The 23,414-nt window shown below is 36.5% G+C and overlaps 1 protein-coding gene across 1 annotated transcript in view; it reads right to left on the bottom strand.

Annotated features, from left to right (window-relative positions):
• Positions 1-7,406: 7,406 nt before the first annotated feature.
• anxa5a (annexin A5a) overlaps positions 7,407-23,414 on the bottom strand; it is a gene marked incomplete at its 3' end in the record, with an annotated part of 20,973 nt that continues 4,965 nt past the window's right edge. The window contains exons 3-11 of the mRNA XM_079250026.1: positions 22,132-22,245; positions 18,918-19,008; positions 18,089-18,168; positions 17,701-17,751; positions 13,348-13,441; positions 11,739-11,834; positions 11,482-11,540; positions 10,314-10,436; positions 7,407-7,466 (exon numbers count right to left, since the gene is read on the bottom strand). Of these exons, the coding sequence (XP_079106152.1) occupies positions 7,407-7,466; positions 10,314-10,436; positions 11,482-11,540; positions 11,739-11,834; positions 13,348-13,441; positions 17,701-17,751; positions 18,089-18,168; positions 18,918-19,008; positions 22,132-22,245 (768 nt within the window). The remainder of the gene's footprint in view (positions 7,467-10,313; positions 10,437-11,481; positions 11,541-11,738; positions 11,835-13,347; positions 13,442-17,700; positions 17,752-18,088; positions 18,169-18,917; positions 19,009-22,131; positions 22,246-23,414) is intronic.

Here is a 23,414-nt window from a genome sequence, read left to right as displayed (position 1 = left end):
ACTCTACCTAAAATATTCACCATATGTAGTCCTGTCATGACACAATTGTAGACACGTATAGATGTTTGATGCTTAAGAAAACAACTTTGTCAGGTTATATGTAGACTGTAGTCGTTGTCAGTTTTAACAGAAGCTTTCCTCTTCAATAAATACTTTTTCTATCTGCTATTTGATGTCACTCAAACTTTGTTAGAAGAGGAGAGTTGCAACGTACAGGTAGAGCAAAGCAAGAGAAAATCCACTTTCAATACATTCTTTTTCAATAGTTTCTTTCTTGTGAAACTTAAATGACTTTTGTCTTTTTATGAAGTGCACAGAACTGCTGAAGATGACTGACAATGAGCTTCTGGATTTACACTCTGATTTTGAAACCAGGTTCAAACTTAAATCATCAAAGTCCAAATAGATCAGATGGAGAGCTGGATTTAATGTTGTGTTTTTACAGCAACAGCAAAACTGCATTTGCAGTGTATGACAAGATGAAAACTGTGTTCTATGTTAATAACTGATTATTCTTGTGTAATTTCCTTTTAATAATGTATAAATTGTTTAAAACACCATGAAGAGACATTTTCCATAAAAAAGAACTTCTGCAACACATATAACAAATACTAGTTTGCATTTGGTAGTCTTTGCAGGCTACAATTATGACCCTCACATTCAGCACAGTTGAACAAAAAGTCCACATCCACATTCACTAATCAAATGGAGGCCATTAAGAGCCAGACACATTTTTCTTCAACCTGAACAGCCAGAGGGTGTGCTGTGGCTTCAGAAATGGTAGAAAAAAACTCTATGCTTCCCTCATGATTTAATCATCACCCCCTGTAACACAATGCAATATCCACTGCTGAAATCCATCAATATGAGACTCTCAATAGGTTTCATTCTGAGAACTTGTGGAAATATGCTATGGGTGAAAAAAAAAAAGGCAGACTGAGGCAATGTGGCTAAAGCTAAAAGTAAATTAGAGGCCTGCCGCAAAGTCACTGTAGGAATGCAGTGAATATAGAAGTACATTTAAGGCGGAGTGTTCCTTGAAGCAAGACTTTAAAACTCCAGCTGCTGAAAACAGAAGACTGCAACGCAAAGCTGCACAAGAGCTTGCTAAATGTGATACAATCATTTTAAGAGAATCTACATTCAGGAAAATCTTTTTTCTCAAAGGTAGTACATTTCTGGAAGTGCACCTCCCAACTCTTGAAGCTCCAACCTTCTAAATTTGGTCTCACCAAAGTCTGTTACCAAAGTACTTACAGGCAGCTGCAGTAGTCTAACCAATGGAATTAATTACACATGCAACAATTTTTTCACCTTTTCAAATGCATATATAGATAGATAGATAGATAGATAGATAGATAGATAGATAGATATTTTTAAGCAGCTGAGGTCACAAAAAAGAGCATCATGTAATGTAACATTATTATAAAAAAAAAAAAAAACCTGATGTTGCAAAATACAGTCATATTACTGGCTATGTTTAATTTGTTTAAAGCAGCATCTATTTCTTAGAAAACATTTATTGTTTTGCAGCCACCAGTAATTATCTTTGACAAAAAGACACAAAATGAAAACATAGTCCTTGTATTTCAGAATACAAATGATAAAGAATAAAAAATATCAAGATCATGTGTGTATTTTGCTGTTGTTGCAGATTTTTTTTTAATCAAAGCATCAAGAACAAAGTGTAAGTTTTTTTTGTCTCTTTCAGCACTGTAACAAGTGGTGTCACAGCATCTTACAGCTCAGCTAATTGTCTCAGTCATTGGAATTTTTCAAACCATTGAACAAATCCAATTACAATTCATCTGGGAAGTTGTGTAAAATGTAAACGACAACAAACTATCAGGATTGCTACAAATCTAAAGTTCAAAAGCCAGCATCTGTGATGGTATGGGGTTGTGTTAGTGCCCATGATATGGGTAACTTGCACACCTGTGAAGGCACCATTAATGCTGTAAGGTACATACAAGTTTTGGATCAACATATGTTTCATCCAAGCAATGTATTTTTCAGGTAGTCCCTGCTAATTTCAGCAAGACAATGCCAAGCTACATTCTGCACGTGTTACAACAGCGTGGCTTCGTGGTAATAGATTAGCCTGCCTGCAGTCCAGACCCAGCTCCCAGTGAAATGTGTTCTGCTTTACGAAAACCAACATACTACAGAGAGCCTGTACTGTTGAGCCACTGACGCTGTACATTAAGTAAGAACGGTAAAGAATCCTAAGCTTCAACAGTTACTGTCCTCAGTTCACAACAGCTTTTTTAATGGTTGCTAAAGAAAAGATGATAAAACACAGCTGTGAACATGCTCCTGTCCTTTTTGGAACATGTTGCAGGCTTGAGATTTAAAATGACTCAATATTTGCAAAAAAAAAAAACAAAAACAATAAAGTTTATCAGCTTGACCAGTAAATATTTTATCTTTACAGAGTATTCAGTTGAAAATAGGTTAAAAAAGGATTTGCCAATCGTGTTATGTTTTTATGTATGTTTTACACAATACCCCAACCTAATTGGAATTAGAGTTGTAATGACAGAAAATGAAGATTTGTCCGAGTCTTCGAAAATGATTTCGATATATTTGACCATGTCATTCATCAGCAAATACAGTAGATGTCATCACTGTCAAAAAATTATGTTTGTAATTGACATTTTCAAATATACTTTGTTTGTTATTAAGCTTGTCTGCAATCTATAAATATTTCAAAGCAAGTACTGATATTATTTCAGTTTGGAGGATTTATTTCAACAATATCACAGTTCATCCTGGTTTGTGGTCTCAGATTTTTATGTGCTTTTACTGATGACGTGACAAACAGCGGGGAAAGAATCAAATCTGAGAAGAGCTGTAACACTTCAGCAAACCTTAAATCTTGTGTATTGGATGGCATATGTTAGGAATTTGAACAATTTGCTCAGTAAGCACTTACAAATGCACTCACTGAGTGTTTCACAGGAACAGGTCCACTGTGACTGCTAGAAAAACATGATCACATTTAATGACAGCTGCAGTAATAATACTTTATGGTAGTTTCTCATTTAGTGAGTGGGGATTGTAGTCAGTGTAATCGTTATTTTTGGTAGTTACAATACAATCATACACAAAATATCTACAAACAGATTTGTACTTCTGTGCATAAGAAACTTTTTATGGGCCATTAAAGTGAGACTGCCAATACAACTGACACAGTGTATGACAATATACTAGAAAAATGTATTTCTTTCAAGCAACTCAAACAAACAAAAAAATAGTAACAGCCTTGTTCAATAACAATGCTGATTACTTTAGCATGAAGACCAGAACCATCATTCAGGGTGAACCGTGGATGGTGTGGACTGACAGGTGGCCTGACTGCGTGCCGCTCCTGATTGGCTGAAAGCAGTGAGACTGTTAAACTGAAAGAAAGGTAGAAAACACCCCAGAAGTAATGACTCTAAGGAGATTTGGCAATGTGTGTGTGTCCAGCTTACATGCTTATGCAAGTCTTTGTATGTGGGTGAATGGGTTTTGCTTCATAAAGCGCTTTAGACTCAGTGGAGCCAAGATTACAAAAACCTGCGAGGTATTAGCACAGAAATCACATTGTTACCATGATACCAGTCTAAACGGTTTGAACTTGTGTAATTGTTTACAGATCACATCTGTATATAAATATCAGTTCTTGTAGTCATGTATTAGTGTCCTTTGCAACCGTATGAAGGCATATTTAAATTAAATGCATGTATGAATTAAAACATTTGCTAAGAAACCCTTCAAAATTGTTTATGTAGGTGTGTTTGTTATGATCCAATTATATCTTCCACTGCATGGTTCCTCCCTAATTAGACTTTTAGCAAACACATTGTTTCTTTTCCAGGTTCCTGCTGACATTTGAAAAACTACTGTGTGTCTGTTAACAAAAACAATAATTATAATGTTAACAAATAAAAATAGAAACTACCAGTCAGGCCAGTTTGTAACTTATTTCAGATGAACGGCTTTATCAATAGGTTGTTTGTCCAGATGAAATTATTAAATATGTAAATTGATATATTTAATGTTTCATTTAGAAATTCTGATAAAAACTGTGCAAAGTAACTGAATCACCCCTCATTTCTTTATATTTGATCAGAAAGTTGGACTTTTATTATATTTTATGGTCTTGAATACCTGCTCAACTGGCTTTTTGAAGGTTTTTTAACTTGTTTTTTTTAACACTGGCTGGTTTTTAATATATTTTCTTTAACTCGTTTTTGTGGAGTTCTCGTTCCTTACCATTTTTATAAGAGTATGTTCTTGGCATTTTTTATTTAGCTGAATCACAAAATATGTCTAGCAAACTTCAAAAGCATAGAATAGTGTTTTTTGCTTTAACAAAGTTATTCCCAAAGACATTTTAGCTAAAAACCTTGGCAGATCTCACCATAGTGTGCAATGTCGATGAGGAAACTTGACAAGCAGAGAACAAAGGAAGTGTCAGGCCTAATGAAAAACCTGTCTGTAGCAGATCTAAAAGTCATATCCTGAAGAAACAAAAAAAAAAAAAAATCCAGAGAAGACTTGACAGAGGACCTGAGAGATGGATCATCCTTTAGTTGACCTATCTACTGTTCTTCAAAGTCTGTTCTCAAAGACTGACAAGAAGCTGTTTCAAAGGAAAAGAAAAAGGTTGAGGTATGTGAAATTTCTCAAAAACTGGGCTGAAAAGTGGTGACAGCAGGTATCATGGAGCTATGAATTGTTGTGTTGTGTTATGTTATGAACATTATTGATGCATTGTGGGATCATCTTCACATGGATTGGAACATTTGGCAGCTAATTCCTTTAAAGGAGGGTATTGAAACCTTCTTTAAGATGCTTTGAAAACTATTCCTGAATAACATGTTAAAAAATGACAAGGAGCTTGTCGAAGCGTGCTGAAGGCCAGTTGAAAATTTAATAGTGTCAAAACAAACATTGGCCGGGCTACAGTGGTTTCCTCGCAATATATGAAGAAATGACTGGCGGTTGAAGACTTTCACATCTATTGTATTTTTCTCATCTTTTTTCACTGCAAAGGACTTGATCTTTAGTTGTCAGAGTAACACTGCATTACATTGTTTTCAATATAGTTTAAAGCAGTCTGGTTTCCTTATTACTCTTGATGAATCAGCTGAAATAAATACTGATTGGATCACAATGAATTGGTTTGAATCCATTTGTCTGCCAAGTGCCCTGAGATAATGTTGTTGACTGGCATTATACAAATAAAGCTGAATTGAATTAAATTGAATAACATCTTAGAACTCACTGCTTCTTACTGATTTCATTTTGATGAAACTGCAGTGTGCTTAGTTTGAGGAAGCACACATCACAACTTCTTTTCCATCCTGGAGCATCCCTTTACAGCAGTTTTAGCTTTACAACACCACATCAGATACTCGCAACTGGATATCAACGTACTTGCCAATTTGCACATGCATCGTGGCTGATTCAGTAAAGACATGCAAGAGGACGTTGTTGAACAAAGGGAGAAAAACAAAGAGAAATGGACAGAGTAAAAAACAAGAATCAAAACAGGGCTGACATTTTTCTGGCTGAAGAAGAGACTGGATGCAAGACGTATGCAAACTTAGCTGTTAGGTGGCAACTCAGTGAGAAAAAAAGTTCAGTAGTGTGGCTTTAATCATATAGTGGTATGCTTGGTGCAGTCTACTGGATTTTGTGGTTGTTCAGTGACACTTCTGTTTTTGTTTTTTTTACAAAAAACAAACAAAATTATGTTGTTGAAAATAGCAGTGAATTCCAAAAAACACAACCAAAGTGCTTATTTATTCTGTATGGAGCATCAATTCTGAAACAACTTAATAGAGACATGAGCTATAATCAAAAGCAATGGAAATCACTGGCGGTTTCTTGGGGTGACATTTACTACAGTGTGATGGTAACAACAATCTACGAGTCATTATGCAGTGAATTAGAGTGAGCGCACGTCTGCAGAGACAGCAGCAGCCTCCCGGGAAAAGCATGTCAACACATGAAACCACTTTCATGGTTATAACCTTCAGGTGGTTTTGTGCTAATATTACAGTTTTGTGCGGAGAATGCACAGAAGGTTTCTGAACCACATGTCAAGTATTTTTATTCGATTTATGACCTGTGTTTTTAGTGGAATGACTTTATAAATTAAAACTCAGACAAAAAATTGCATCCAGGTTTGAGTTGTTAGGTCCCGCACAGAAATCATTTATGCTTCCGACTTGAATAAATAGAATAAAATAATTTTTTTTAAAAATGTTTCAAACACGTCTTAGAGATCCTTTGTTTCATATTGTAACAAACTTCTTCCACACAGAGAACTTCTACAGCAAACTTTCCACTCAAATTTGTTAACTGGAAAACATTCAGATATTACAATGAGACACACATGGGAAAAAATCAAATGATGCTAAATAACAAAGATGAAAAAGCCTGTGATTTTAAAATAGTAATAAGTAATGCTTCCTGGAAGAAGAGGGTGGCAGTGACTCAGGTGGTAGAGCCCGCTGGCTTGTGACCTTACAATCTGCAGTTTGAGTCCTGTCCAGTTTGAGTGATGTCATTTCTAGCCATGTGAAGCAGTGTTGACTTGAAAACTTTGCTGCCACCCTGTGGTTCAGCTCCAGAAGAGAAGGTTGCCATTTCATTCATTCATTCCAGTCCAGTTAAGGGTCACGTAGAAGCTGGAGCTTATCCCAGCAATTAGCAGGTGGACAGGTTGCCAGTCTATCATAGGGATGCCATTTCTCATCTGTTAATCTAAGGACTCTATTGGTTCAACATCTGTTCCTTTCATGCAAACAGGCACGTCAATGTCCACACACCAGCCAGCAAACATCTAATAGTGTCCACATTACTTATTGATCACTCACTGAGCATCCCATTACTAATTAATCCCAGCAGCAATACTTTTGACATGTTGGGTTTAATAATTAACTAGCCGTATTGTATTTTTCAAGCTTCACTTAACACATACACGTCACACAAAGGAGATAAAACAACTGCCAACATGGTCACCCTAATGCCAACATTAGGGTGACCATGAATACCTTTCCATTGCAGATTTTGAATGAATTAGATAGCAGTTCTGACATAAGTAAAATGCTTCTTAACATTATAATCAAATCTGCATCTTTACTTACAGTAGATATTTGCTATTTTCTGCTTGCTTGCCGTTTGAGGTTAAACAGAATCTAAATTACTTTTACATGGTTGCATATGTGTTTTTAATGCTACAGATAAGTTAGAATGACACACAGGTAATTTACATCTATTTAATTAACAGCATACTAAAATTAGAAGAAGAACTGCAGATCAATATTCTCATCGCATGTGTCTAGCTTTGTCTGGCAGCTCCCTGGCGACTCATCACTCAGTGCTGCTGAACACATCATAAGACAGCATTAATCATTCCCACCGCAGAGGTACAGTAACGCCTTCTGGTAGTCTCCTTTTGTGTCCTCCTGCAAAAACAAAAAACACAGAAGGTTGATTATGTTTACTGTGCAAATAGTTACATCTGAAAAGAATATTTCTTTTACTGTGTTTCACTGAGTTATTTCTTGTTAGAGATTTACAGCAACACACGTCATGTGTGCAACAGTGACGTGTATAAAGACTTAAAATGGAATGAATAAAAATCGAACTTTTGTGTTGTGATTTTTAATTGTATTTTTATTTGTTTCTAGAATTATTTCACAAAACTATTTCATTTTATTCATGGATATATTTATTTATGGTAAATTAATTTATAGAATTAAAATATATAAAAATGGCATTCTGTAAAAGTGTTCACAAGTTCTTGTTTTGTTTACAAAACAAACGTTGGTCCCAGCAAGCTTCTACAATGTTGGAACTGAAAATATTAAGTCAAAAATAGTCAATCCTCACAAATTCTGCATGTCTTTGAAATTTTCCCAGTTCAACGTAATTTTAATACAACTTTGGCAAATGAATGCATGTTACCTACATTTGTTGTTATTAAGTGTTCTTCCATGTTTTGATTTTGAACATGCAAATTTGTGAGTGAAATTTGACTTGGATAATATCAATATTATCAACCCAACAATTGCCACTGAGAATCATGCATGACACTTTCCCCTGTGTTGTTCATGAAGGCGGCAGTACGCTGTAAACATATCCAATCTTGTGGTGGAAGACAAATGATAGTTGTCAACTGACAAACATTTTTCTACAGCAGAAAAAACAGCAAACGTTTGCAAACAGATGAGAAAAATCACCATGATGGAATCTCTAACATCCAGATATGTTAAGACAATTAATCTAAACAGCTACAAAAACAAAACAAGCATACATTTATTATTCTTTAGTGAGCTCCCCTCTACGGTTCATTGCTGACATCTTATATCTTTGACCTCGTCTTTTTACAGTGCTGAACAAAGGAGATGCTACACAGCTGGTCAGCTAGAGTCCTTTGTTTAAATATTTAGCAGAATCCAATGGTGAAATAAACTAAGTCTGACTATTACATTTTAAGACAGGATTGACAGGGTAGCATCAGAATCCTGTGATAAATACAGAAACCCATGAGTAAAAGATGCACATTTTGTTTTAAGCCAAACCCTGAATATCTAATCATATTCATGTCCTCCATATAATTTACTGCTTATAGCGACCATTCACAGGCACTACACAAATATCTGAAAAGAACAAGAGAAACCTTAAAAACATAAATGAAACAGGAAGCAGAAAAGTAAAAGAACAGTTAAAATTGTCAAAGACACAGAAGGAAAAAACCAGAGATGGCCTGTGTTCGTCACATCAAATGTAATTACTAGTTTAACAGAAACTAATCGGGAAATGTACAAGTTTTGAGCCTTGAAACTACAACATCTTGATGTCTTAACCAGAACATTTTGTTATGAGATCATAGCATAAATTTCAACAGACCTCAGTTATGAAAATTTTCATGCAGTCAGTATAAGAGTGCAAACAGGAATTTTATTAAGAAAACTAAGGAAAAAAAGGGACAGTGTTTTGGTATATTAGGGGAAAATAATACAAGGCTCATATATCTACACTCCCTCTTATAAACTTTGAATAACTGTCTTTGCTGCCTTGCATCCTATTATAGTTATTTAACACGGGCACTGCAGTTAAGAGTTTTTATCCACTGTTTTTTGTTCTCCTTAAATTTAAGCAGCATTTAAGTTAAATATATTTACATCTTTACAATAATTAATGCCATTATAGCAGTCTTTAATTACAACTTGTGGAATACAACATTAAGTGGTTTCTTTCAAAAAGAAGAAAAAAAACTTTTTAGGCAGGTATTAAAAACAATGAGCATGACAGGTACAAGCTAGACAGGATGATATTAGTAGGAAAATGGCCAAACCTAAACTACAAAGGTTTAGTCTAAGAAGTTAGAACATTTGCAAAACTAGAAAAGCACTCAGAGAGCGCAAACCTCGGTCAAGCACAATGTTAAAGAATCCCTTTAAAAAATTCATGGATCCAAATGGTGATCTGGATCACCACCAGAATTTAATCAGTTCTTCCCTTTCATATTTCCAACTACTCCTGAAAATCATATGAAAATATGTCCATAACTTTTTTAGTTATCTTGAACACAAACAAATAAACGCTGGTAAAAACATAACCTTCTTGGTGGAGGTAAGGATACCTTGCTTGTGTTAGACATGTTGCTGTTGGATGTGTGATGGGCCTTGACTGGTTATCACCTTATGTAATAATTTGATTTAATAAGTTGATTAAATGTCAGACTAATTTTCTGTCTATGGGAAAACATAATATCAAAATGTCAGCTTTAAGATGAAAATTTGTATTTTATGTAAGTGAAAATTGACAATAAAAAATATTACTGGGAAAGACTGAAATCTAAATAATTACTTCAGTAAAGTAAATATAAACTAAAAAAAAAAAAAAAAAAGAACAACATTTAGTCTGTAAATGTTCCGTCATTAACATACATGTTACCCAATGAAGTCTATTATTATGAAGTCTTTGCCTTTTTGGAATTCTACAGGACGATAATAACTCTTTTCAGCAGGAACATCTGGCCCTGGGAGACTAGAATAATTAATTAGATTTGTGTGACAATCACAAAACTAGTTGTACTCCCACAGAACAGTACAAAGTGCACCCAGCTGCTGGTCTAAAGCCATGCTGATGGACATATAAATGCTCGTAGCAGAACATCATGCTGAGAACTAAAAGTAAAATTAAATCACTTTCAATAGAAATACATTTTTTCTTATGTTTGACACTATTCTGTTAAGCACTACACAGAAAGATGCATAACAAGACTAGCTTGTTAAAAACAATACCTGGATAGTGTTATAAAGAGATTCTTTGTACAACGTCTTGAAGCTCGTTCTGATGTCCAACATGTCAATCTCACTTCTTGACACCATAATCCTCATCAGGGTTTCGTCATCAGTTCCAGCTCGCTTGGGAGAAAAAAGAAAAAAAAAACAAAAAAATGTATTGAACAGCTCAAGTTAAAATGATTAAGATTCATTCATTCATTCATTCATTCATTTTCTGAACCGCTTAATCCAATTCAGGGTCGGGGGGGAAGCTGGAGCCTATCCCAGCTGGCCTTGGGCGACAGGCAGGGTACACCCTGGACAGCTCGCCAGTCCATCACAGGGCCACATATCTTAATGATTAAGATATTACTTAAAATGATAAAGGTATTATTTTGCTTACTTGTTCGATGTCAAATAATAAGTTGCAAGAATGATCCACTATTTATCATTTGTCAAAGGTTAAAGCATTGTTATTTCTAACCATGCAGAAGGATTGGTGTGGAAGATTATAAGAAGTGGTGGCAATGGCCGTTGGCAGTGGCGTTTCCACGCAGCCACTGTTCAGGCCAGTGTTGCTCTCTGTTGCTGTGCAACTGTGGACTTTATTTTGTGTTTGGCCTGCTTGTAATGTTATCAGCTATGTGTACTGTTAAATTACACACCATTCTTTTTTCTTTCTGTTTGGCAACAAAGTGTTCAGTGTTGGGTTTAAGATCTAGTGAAATGATGTCTGGATCAGGGATTTTACCATTCACTTGCATTGACATCCCTACATTTTGCTCTTCTAGTTGGTTTTGGAAGATGCAACTTATTATCTACAAAAATTTTAATCGTAACTAAAGACGAATGCTGTATTCAAATAGATTTAATGTATTCATTTATTTTATTTGCCTTCATGTAACCAGGAAGTCCCATTGGGATCTGAAATCTCTTTTATAAGGGAAACCTGGCCAATGTAGCAGTCATACAAATTTGTATTTGGCATAATGAAAACAAAAGCACTCTATTTCTTGCATGGTACAAAACCAAAACACTGCTTTCCTCTAGTTTACTGTATTCATCTTTTCCTGTCTTCCATGCAGCAACTATTTTTAGTCTCTGGTTAACAACCTTTATCTTTACAGCAAAAGAAGTTCCTCTACTTCATTGTTATATACTGTGTGGGTGTGACAGTGATGCTTACCCTCATAGATTTATAGAGACACTCGGCGAAAAACTCAGGGACGCTCCTGGCACATTTCACTTTGCAGAAGAAAAGAGGAAAAGGTTGTGTAAAAGCTAAGTCGCCACCACGCTAAACAAATGCTGTATTGACACAGATTTAAATGTCAAGTGTTATTTCCCACAGCATATTAAAAGTTGTATAACAAGTATGATGAAGTCCAGAGGGAGTCCAGATTATTGTCATGTTGTGTCACCTTGATAAATCATGGGTCTTACCAACAGCTACAAGTAAGCTCTCCAAATTCCCCGTGGTCTCGCCTTTAATGCTGTCCTCTATATCAGAGCCAGAGATCTTCTTGTAGGCTTCAAATACTACAGTAAAGAAAATAACCACACAATGACTCTGTTGTTGGAGGAAGAAGAACAACAGTCAGCATGGAAGTCAAGCTATTTTCAGCCAAACTGTGTTTTTATTCAACTTCATTTCTATTTATTGGTAAATCTAAACAATTGTGTGGTTTTTTTTTTTTTTTTTTTACTTTTTTGTGGTTCAACATGTATCTGCTTTATAAGGCATTGGTCTGCAACCCTTCCATACAAACCATCGATAAGAGAAATTCACAGCCTCTTTTATCTGTTGTCCTTCCACACATCTTACAGACGAAGATTGCTAAATACAAGACATCTTTCATCCTTTTACTAATAACTGTTGATTCTCCGTTTTCTTTCTATCCAGCATCACAGCAAGCAGAATTCTGGCCTGATGTTGTGTTTAACAAATTTGCTTTGCCAACAGAAGCTCTATAATACTCATCTAGATACTTATATTTGACATTTTTAAAGGCTAATAATTTCCCCTGTAAACCTTTACTCTTTCCTTCAAATGTTCTTTTTGCTGCAATATATGCAGAAAAGTCTAAATCTTGACTCACGTGTGCACGGTATATTTAATGCTTAGGTCTCATTTCAGCAACCCATTTATGTCCAAAGAACTGTTCATGGCAAGAATAATAGTTATTATAATAATAACAATATGATATCTAATAATGGAGATTTGTGCATTGTCATTAATGAATGACATTACATACACAATGATACAAAGCACATGCTCCACATTCAAGCTATATGAAGGTCAGAAACAAAAGAAAACCAAAAACTTGTAGAAATATACAACGATTCAAACAACTTCTTACAAGAAATGTTGTCTTTAAGGACAAATTTAAGTTATATATAGAATTTCTTTATTGCTCAGGACAGTCCTTAAACATAAACATAATGGATCCCCATGTGGCCCCAAATGTTATGATTGATTACAATCAATGATTTTATTCCTGATGACTGATTATAAAATTCTCTAATATTCACATTTCTATAACTTTAATATTCTTCAGTACTGCTGTTTTTGTGCTTTATTTTGAGAGCAAGTTAAAGTACATTTTTCAATTTCAGTTTTCTTTGTATTTTATTGGTAAAATGAAGGTTATTTTGCTTTACAGACCCTGAGAAAAGACATAAAAGTGAATTAAAACCACTGCCATGTTTCTGATCCACATCCACAAACTTAAATTCTCACTTTCTTCACAAGCTGAATGTTGGAACGACTGTTCTCCTTAGAGACACAGCAGTGGTGACATCCAGAGATTTACTGGTCCAGTCTGACATACTAGTCAGATGAAGCCTCTCTGGAAAAGACCCTGCTGCTGGATTTATGGCTTATTAAACTCTTGGGCTTTCTATACTGTAATATGCTTTATGCTGTGTACTACACATATATTTCTGAAGCCTCACCAATATATTTTCCTATAGTTTGGCTTTTTAACTTTAAATAGTTAACACATATGCATGAACCCCAGCATTTAATGTGTTCTGGCACAAACAACCTCACCTTTTCTGAGATGCTCTGCACTCCTGTTGCCAAGAATTGTGATGAATTTTTCCTCATCTGTGCCAAACTTGCCCTCGCCAGCAGCATACAAGTCCTGCAATGGCAGAGTGCACGCTTACACTCACACTCACTCAGCAAACTTATGCAGACTTGTTGTACTCACAGGATGATAGCTGATCGAGGTAAAGAAGATCTTGTTCCAAAACAGTGCAAACATTTTTTTTTTTTCAGTTTTGTCTCGATTAATATTGACATTTAAAAAAATGATATTTTTCCCTGCAGTTAAATGATAGTGCTCTCATCTTTGTTTCATATACAGTCAGAGATATAATCATGTGATTTTTTTTGCCATCAGTTAATCACTATTCATTATTTTATCTAATATATTAATTCATTGTAGAGTTTTCACTCTACGTCAGGACTTGTAGGTTGTGCCAATAGTTGTGTGCATCATTAGGCCCGAGCACCTTGGCGGTGCGAAGGCCTATTGTAATTGCAGTGTTTATTATTAGGCCCGAGCACCTTGGCGGTGCGAAGGCCTATTGTAATTGCAGCGTTTCTTATTAGGCCCGAGCACCTTGGCGGTGCGAAGGCCTATTGTAATTGCAGCGTTTCTTATTAGGCCCGAGCACCTTGGCGGTGCAAAGGCCTATTGTAATTGCAGCGTTTCTTATTATTATTATTTTTATTCGGACACTTCGCGTGCTTTTTTGGAGGCCTGAACGTGCTCGAAAACTCACCAAATTTTGCGTACCCCCCCAAGGGAATACGAAAAATTTGATATTTTGAGGTGCTCCAGAATGTTTGGGTGAAACTGAACGAGAGCGCCACCTATTTTAGGTGCCCCGCCACTGCATGTCGTCCAGAATGTTTGGGCGAAACTGAACGAGAGCGCCACCTATTTTAGGTGCCCCGCCACTGCATGTCGTTAATCTTTATGAAAATTCATACACATGATCTACATGCTAGGGCGAACAAAAAATCCTCTTAATGTCATGGTGAAATGTCGACAGGAAGGCGGCCATTTTAGGTCAAATTCAATATTTTGGCGTTTTAGCACCTCGCATTTTAACGAACTTGTCCTACAGCTTTTATCCCACTGAGCCACAAATTGCTCAGGATGTTCAGGAGACATGTGTGATTAAATGTTGTGTTATTTCTTCTAATAGGAGACTTAGTTTACGAGGGGCGGGGCCTCAAAGTTTGATGTCTCGCCATGAAAAATTAAACAGCTATAACTCCCACATAAAGCAACATTTCTGCACCAAATTTGCTAGATATGATGGCAGTCCCCTCCTACAGAGTTCTATATGCCAATATTTTGATTATGAAATAGCCACGCCCCCTGGAGGTCAAAAGTGTTGTTTTTTGCTCACACACTCATAACTCTGGCTTGGTGGACACCACATGGCCCAAATTCACTCAGGCATCACAAAACATGTTGGTGAAGAGATCTGATAAAGGACGTTGCTTTACGCTGCACGGCGTGCCGTGACGCCATGGCGAAGTTCCATGCGGCGGCGTGACATCATAAATCACTATAAAATTGTCAATTTTGATCTGATCACCCTAAAACTTATAGGGATTAATAAGGGATCAGTCCTGAACAGATTAATGTGACCATTGCTGGTGTAGACCTAAGCTCCGCCCACTTACAACAGGAAGTGTTTTTTTCCACGTTTGAGGGTCATGCTTCTAAGCAAATGGTCCCAAACACTTGAGACTCCTCCAAAACATGTCAAACCCTTTCATGATGCCACAATAAAAACCTCAAGTCGCTACGCTAAACGGGACATGGCAAATGGCGGTCCAACGCCATGAAACAGGAAGTACCTGTGACCAAGCCATGGAACCTTGGACCGCCACCATACTTGCCATGACTGATGACAGTAAGGCCCTGAACTAAGCCCCATTGAAACATTATGGAATAAATGGAGCATGTCTCCATAGCGCCCCCTACAAAATTTCAATCAATCAGCCCCGCCCACTACATGGACCGACATGAATAAAATTCAGCACAGTTGTAGAAGCTTCCAGTACCTTCAAAAAAGTCTCTTGGACATATGGGCTAAATTCAACAGGAAGTCGGGCATTTAGAAAAAGGTGCCATTTTTGGGGTCATTTCTTTGCCATGCATTTTAAACAACTCCTCCTAGGGATATTGTCCAACTGACACCCAACTTGCACAGGATGCTCAAGAGGCATGTGTGATTTAAAGTTGTGTTATTTCTTCTAATAGAAGATTTAGTTTAGGAGGGGCGGGCCCTCAAAGTTTTATGTCTTATTAACAAAGACTTATTGCTAAAACTCCCACATAAAACAACATATCAGCACAGGAATCGACCCATTTGATGCCAGTCCCATGATGAACAAAATCTACAATGCAATAATATGACTATGAACTAGCCCCACCCCTTGGCAACAACAAGTGTCTGATATCATGAACCAGGAAGTACCTGTGACAAAGCCGTGAAATTGTTGATCTTCACCATACTTGCCATGAGTCATGACAGTTATGTCCTTAATAGAGTAAAATTAAAATATAGTGGAGAAGATCGTAAATGGCTCCATAGCGCCCCCTACAATATTTCAATCAATCAGCCCCGCCCACTACATTGACTGACATGGATATGATTCGGCACAGTTTTAGAACCTTCCAGTACCTTCAAAAAAGTCTCTTGGACATATGGGCTAAATCAAACAGGAAGTCAGCCATTTTGAAAAAGGTGACATATTTGGGGTAATTTCTGTCATTTTCTTTGCCATGCATTTTGAGCAACTCCTCCCAAGAATTTTATCCAACTTTAACCCAAATGAGTCAGGATGCTCAAGAGACATGTGTGATTAAAAGTTGTGCTATTTCTTTTAATAGGGGATATCATTTAGGAGAGGCGGGGCAGCAAAGCAGATGTGATGCAACGAAAAGGAAAACTGACATAACTCCCACAAAAAACAACCAACCTGCACCAAATTTGCTACAGATGATGCCAGTCATATCCTTCACATTTGTGCATGGCAATAAATAGATTATAAGTTAGCCCCGCCCCTTGGTGACAGGAATTGACTCTTCATAAGGCCTAAATGGCCTGAGGTGCAGTCTGGCTGCACTTCAGGTTGAGAGAGGCATGGGAAGGATGTTGCCAGGGGAGGCAGTGGCATTATGCCGAGCGGCGCCATGGTGCGAGGGCCTATATCACCGCTTGCGGTTTTAATTATGCTTGTCTTTGATGAATCGTAGCTCAGTGTTATTAAGGAGGAATGACTTTCATGCAATATGTACAAATTCTGTAGTTTAATATTATGCAAATATTATAGAAAATGTGTTTTTGGGTGTTTAAGTGTACCATACCGACCGACATTTGCAACATATTGACAGAAAAGAGATTGTGGTTCAGAAAAGAGTTCACTTGTTGCATAAAAGTTTTTTCTCCACATTTTCAACTCTGAACATTGTAAGCTAATGTTATAAACATTTTACCATTCAAGCCCGATGAAAAGTATGTGTACGATTAATATTTTCAATACATGCAAAATATTATACATATTGTATTTTTAATTAATAATTCAATATGATAATTATTTTATGTTTCTATAACTAAGGTATTAAAGTGAGATGAAGCAATAATGTGTATGATATCTGACTTTCTGTACATATCAACAGCCAATTGTTTTTATTATTTTGACAAAAATAGGGTGAAATCCATCTGTAATGGATGGTATGCATCTTAATATGTTTAATGCCAACCTTAATAAATATTAAAGACAGAGATGCTGCCAAAAAGAAAATAGGCTAAATATGAACTTGCCACACTGTGTTGAGCTAAATGTGAAACTATGATTAAAAATTTGGTATACTTCATAAACAGGAAAATGAGTTCTGAACAACAGCAACAATGTTTACCAGAAGCTGAATAAATACTTCTCTGATTCAGTTAGAAAATTTTGCTCGTACTCTTCGAACTTTTACCACAGAGGATAAACAAGAGTTTCAGGAAGGGGTTATTTGATAGGCTAGAGCTTTAATACCTTAGCTGGATAAGAAACAACTTCATGCTAGATCCAGTCTATGTGTCAGAACGATTACAATGCCTTTCTACAATTTACTCCTTTTTTTTTTTTTTTTATGATAACACAGGAAAACAGTATCTGTGAGAATATAAACATCCAATTCAAAATCATCAGAAGTTTTTAACCTGATTTTCTTTCTGAAGCTAGTGATTTAAGCAACATCTTGTTTGTCAGATGTGGTTGAACTGAAACAGCTACAAGTGGTCTGTAGGGATGTTTTTTGTAGAAATTATTATATAAACTCAAAAAACTGATTAAAACTAAAAGGCAGATCATATTTCTTACCTTTGCATCCTTTTCAATCTTTTCCTCATCCACTCCCTCCTCCCTGCTCCCCTGAATAGACAAATAAAGGTAGGAAAGAATGAAGATGGGTTTATGGACAGGGTGACAAATAGAACCCAAAAGTAGGTCAGTATGGATGAGCTCAGAGTCTCTCTCGACCCAGGTAACCCCTGAAGATTATTTCATCCTGAGCCTCAAATCTGTGATCTTTTTTCTCTGTCTATGAAGCAAAGCACATTCAAAAAACAGATTATGGTGCAAAAAACTATTTCTCCCTTTCTGTCAGACCAAACCAGGACCTCTCATCACTTTGTAATTACATCACAAAAGGCTTCCATTATTATGACAGATTATGACAGGAAACATAAGTCTCTCCAGTAAGGTATACCTGCAGCAGGATCACCAGAAGTTTTCTATAGTCCCCTCCAGTGTCACCGCAGATATCTTTCTCCAGTTTGCCACTAAACTCTGGCAGAAAGATGAGAAGAGGGACAGAAGATTGCTTACACTTACTGCTCACAACAGTCACTAATGGACGCAATCGATAGCAGACTGTCTTCCATTTCACAGGAAGACCTCTGACAGGAGAGATTTGATTAGTCGGCTGCTTGTAACATTCTCTTTTGTTCAGATCAGAGAAACAGGCCTCATTGTCTTTGGTCTTTTTGTTCCTTTGTTTGCTTTTGGTGCTTTTACTTTTTATATGGGAAGCACTGCCAAAAGATCAACATTATGTAAATAAGAATATTTAGAAAGAGGTGAGGACTTTCTAGTATTTGTGGTTTCTTACAGAATTCTGCTAGTTTTTGTAGTTTTATGTCACAACAGGTAATTAAGGGACTGAATACAGATAATTACACATATTTGAGGTTTTTACTGTTTTATATTACACAGCCAGTAGGATTCACCAACTTCCACATGCTTAAAGAGTGGCATTTATATGACTGAGCTCAAAAAAACCTAATCCTCAGCTTAGCCAAACTATTTTAGAAATATTTTGGAAAAATTTAAACCTCAAAATGCATATAAGTACTTTTATGTTTCATTATAAATGAATACATGATAATCATGTGTGACTGCTTTATTTAAAACAAATGACTGTTTTGCCGCAAATGGTTTTATATTTTCTTCACGGTGAATGTTTAAGAGAAACTATCAGAAGTCAGTAACCATGTTTCTCTGCTCTGGTCTTTCTCTTTGTCAGTCCATTACATCACCTTTCTTGTACACTTTGATGATCTCTTTAATCTGTTCGCCAGTCCTGGAGGCCAGGATCTCAATCAGCACTTGATCATCAGTCCCTGCCCCCTGAGAAACAAAGACAAGACATGGATGAGCGCTACATGAAACAATATGAATTTTCCTCAAGTAACTCTCTTCATCCTTTATGGTTCTTGAGTGTCATATACAGAGCAGAAGAGGTAAAGTTATAAACACAATAAGATGTTTTTGATCTGGAAAATTTTTCATTTGTGTTCAGAAGGCAAAATGCACAAAAAAAAAAGCTGCAACATTAATGTAAACTTTTCATAGGATAAAATGTGGTAGTGTATGCAAAGTATCTGCTGTATGACAAAAAAGATCAACTTTTGAACTTAAACAGATTAGAAGAAATATAGAAACAAATTACCTAAACTACTTAGCAATTATTATGTTTTTGTTTTTTGTTTTTTTAATCACAGAACATGAGCTGTTTCTTTTTTCATTATTGTAACAATAGCAAAACGTGGCAGGACAACACAAATCCAAAGATAACTGTGACAAAATACTACAATGGAACTTTAGTAGATCAGATGAATTGCCACGTGTCCTTGATTTTTTAAGTTGTCATCCAAATTAGTCACAGCTTTTTGTGAGCAGCCGAAGACTAACATAATGATGACAATGGAATTTGGAAATAAATATGACTAAAATAATGAGGGCACCCTAAAAATATTCATGACCTTGAGCGATTTAAGTCCACATGACATGATGTAACCATATTACATGGTTATAACTGACCACTAAGCTGCACTTGAAAGGAAAAAATCATATTAATTCAAAAAAGGCTTCCAATCATCGTACATCCAGTGACATTCACCAAGTTTACATTAAATTAAATATTTTACTTTGAATTTGAAATTTTATCAGAACTCATGCAAGGTGGTGGATAGACTGGATCTGTTCCATCTCAGAACCAACAGAGAGACACAAACATGACTCACATCAGACTCACACTCACTCCTATGGCGAGAATTTAAAGACTCAAATCAGCCTAACGTACATGTCTTTAGACTGTGGGAGGAAGCCAAAAAAGAACCCACTCATGCACAGGGGGAACTACACAGGTTTCCTGCAGAAACCTTGTTGTAAGAATAAATTACAGTGGATTGTATGTGTTTGTGGTGAGCTGGGAGCAGTGCTGGTTTCTCATCTAAGTGCTACAGGAATGAAGGACCTGCAATAGCTTCTTTAAGCATTGGATGCAGCAGTCTGTCACTGATGCAGTTAAGCAAGGTGGTTAGCCTTCTGGAGGGGTGTGGTGTGGTGGGGAAGGGAACTGTCCATCAAAATGGACAACAGTTTAGCCATTATCTTCTTCTCCCCCAACATCTCAGCTGGTGGTTCCAAGGGGCATCCTAGTACAGAGCTGTTCTGTACTGGGATGCCAACAGTCAAGCCACGCAATGGACACAAGTTGACATCAGATCAAAGACCATCCATCACTGATCTTTACATCTCATTTTACTTCCATCAAGTCTGACAAATGTTTAAAATTGCAGCATGGTTTCTATTAAGTGTTGACTATCACTCATTCACAGACTTACACATATACACTATGTCTGTAGCAGCAGTTCCCCAGCTGTTTTGGGATCCATTATGATCTGTCAAATCTGGTTTAACACAGTAACCACTTGCTTTTAAGTCTCCCTTAATCATCTCATTATTTTCAGAAAACGAGGTTTGCTTTCTTGTGATAACACGATAAATTACTCTGTTATCACAAAAAAACAGTGATTGTTCTCGTGTGAAAATGAGAAAATGAATTTGTTACAATGAAGGAAAGACTAATAGAGGTGCTCGGTTTCCATGGAACTGAGCTAAAAATCTAAAAAGTGCTCTAATATTTTAGTAATTTTGGGTGATTTGTCGTGAGCTTGTTACTGTTTAGGCTAAATAATTATTACTGCACAATGAGTACTATGGCTTTGGTCATCTTGCAGAAATAATAACTTCAGGGTGGTAAATTTTATCATCCACCTAAGTTAGCTGTAGCAATGAAATGTAAACTTAGTAATGCTGCCAAATAAAGTGTAGTGAAAATAAACCATAGAAACATATTTCAAACTAAATATGTAATGCAATCTTTCTGCATACAGACATTTCAACCTGAGAGTACCTTAGCAACAACTCAGTTTCATGAATAAAATCCAAAGCAGGATCTTCTTCTAAATCTAATCAAATAGCTTCAGCACCTAAACTAAACAATCAAATTAGACCCAAAAATATAATGTGTTATAAACCTGACCAAGTTGCTGTCATGATTATTAACTTTCTAGTGGGTGGAACTTCCCAGCATGCTTTGCTGTTGCTGTTGGTGATGTTTCATTGATCTGTTATCCAGAGCACAACCTGCTCCTTGAGCTACTCACTGCAAGTCACCATGGTGAGTTAAAGCTGTAAGAAGTTCTGTCTCACAATACCGAAACTACCAGGTTATCGCTAAAATACGTTGTTCAGATAAAATCTAGTTTTGTCGTGCAGGTCTCTGTTAGGTTAATCCTTATGTTTCTTTTCCTTTTTAGGGGTCAGAAAGCATATTTGGAAAGTAAATGTTAAGTGCCATGGTTGAGTATTTTTGCAAGACATTTACTGTAAGTCATCTTATTGGGTGGTACTTGTCAGAACTACTAATAGAACAACTAATCAATAAAATCAACCTTACTTGCAAAACACTTATCTTGTTATACTGTATATTACTGTTACATTTCCAACATTTTAAAGAAATAAAGTAAAATACAACTGCGCCATGTTTATCTTTAAAGGGTACGACACACCTTCCTTTGCTTCTTATCCCCCATCCCCCACTTCCACCCCCATCAGTCAGTCTTCATTTTAAAGATTTATGATTGAATCACTCCAATAGTTTACATAAATAAAGCACTTTTACTGTTACTTTTACAGAGTTTAAGGAGAGCAGCTGCAACCAAGCATCTGTTGAAGATGGAGGTGTGAACCAATTTGCCTATTCATAATTCTCTGCATATCAAATGAGGCAAAGGTGTGGAGTTACATCTGATCCATTTTAAGGGAGGAGGAGATCATCTACATGGAAAAAAAAACTTTAGTTTAAGATACCGATACAGCACAACATCTTGGTGTTTCAGGGAAACTTCATACAAGACCTGCATGTTATAGTCTGTAAAAAATTTCAGAAAACTCTTTAGTTACCTTTAGAGCCTTGTGCAGTTGAGTAGCATCATATAAGATAGGCGGCGTCATCAAGGCCACAATCAGACTCTCAAACAGCCCACCAAGCTCAGATTTCAGTGCACTGACTAAGTCCTGCGAATATTTATAAATGATAAGAGAAGTATAATCACTAATAACTGCATTGATTAAAAACATAAAAACTATTCTTTGAACCAATAAATCGTATCAGAGACCAATAATATAGCAATCATAGCTGCAGAATATACTGTCTTTTCAGGCAGACTGTACTAAAACAACAAAAACAAAGACTGCTCAGGAAAAAAAAAAATCAAAATAAAATTACATATTATATTATTATGTGTGTGTGTGTGTGTGTGTGTGTGTGTGTGTGTGTGTGTGTGTGTGTGTGGAATTATGTAGGAACATGTGGAATTATGTAGTAAACAAAAAAAGTGGTGATAAACCAGAATATGTTTTATATTTTAGATTCTTCAAAGTAACCACCTTTTGCTTTTATGACAGCTTGGCACACTCATGACATTCTCTCAATCAGCTTCATAAGGCAGTCACTTGGAATGGCTTATTAATAGTCTCAAATGGGGTATTGAGCACTTATTAGATGCTTTGCCTCTACTCTCTGGTCCAAAATATCCCAAACCCTCTCAAGTGAGCAAAGGTCAAGCGATTGTGGAAGCCAGGTTGTCTTAAGCAGCACTCCATCATTCTGTTTCTTGGTCAAGCATCCCCTACACAGTCTGGAGGTGTGTTTGGGATCATTGCCCTCTTGAAATACAAATGATGGTTCCACTAAGTGCAAACCAGATGGGATGGCATGTCGCTGAAGAATGCTGTGGTAGCCATGCTGGTTGAGTGTTCTTTGGATGTTGATTAATTAATCAACTGTTTCACTAGCAAATAACCCCCATACCATCATGTCTCCTCCTGCATGCTTCACCGTGGGAACCATACATATAGGAACCATCTGTTCACCTTTTCTGCGTCTCACGAAAACATGGCGAGTGGTTCTAAAAAATCTCAAATTTGAATACATCAGACTAGAGCACAGATTTCCACTGACATGAGGTCATTCCTGATGTTTCTTGGCCAAAATTAGTTTCTTTTTCTTCTTGTTCTTTCTCAGAAGTGGCTTCTTTACAGCAATTTGACTATGGAGGCCCAATTTAGGCAGTCTCCTCTGGACAGTTGATGTTGAAATGCATCACCATCTTGAATTCTGTGAAGCATTTCTGTAGGCTCTTATCTGAGGTGCTGTTTATTTGCGGTGTCTGAGATTGGTGACT

The sequence above is a fragment of the Telmatherina bonti genome, assembly GCF_933228915.1.
Source record: "Telmatherina bonti genome assembly, chromosome: 12".
In the NCBI taxonomy this organism is placed as follows: domain Eukaryota; kingdom Metazoa; phylum Chordata; class Actinopteri; order Atheriniformes; family Telmatherinidae; genus Telmatherina; species Telmatherina bonti.
This window is presented reverse-complemented; position numbering and strand designations above follow the sequence as displayed.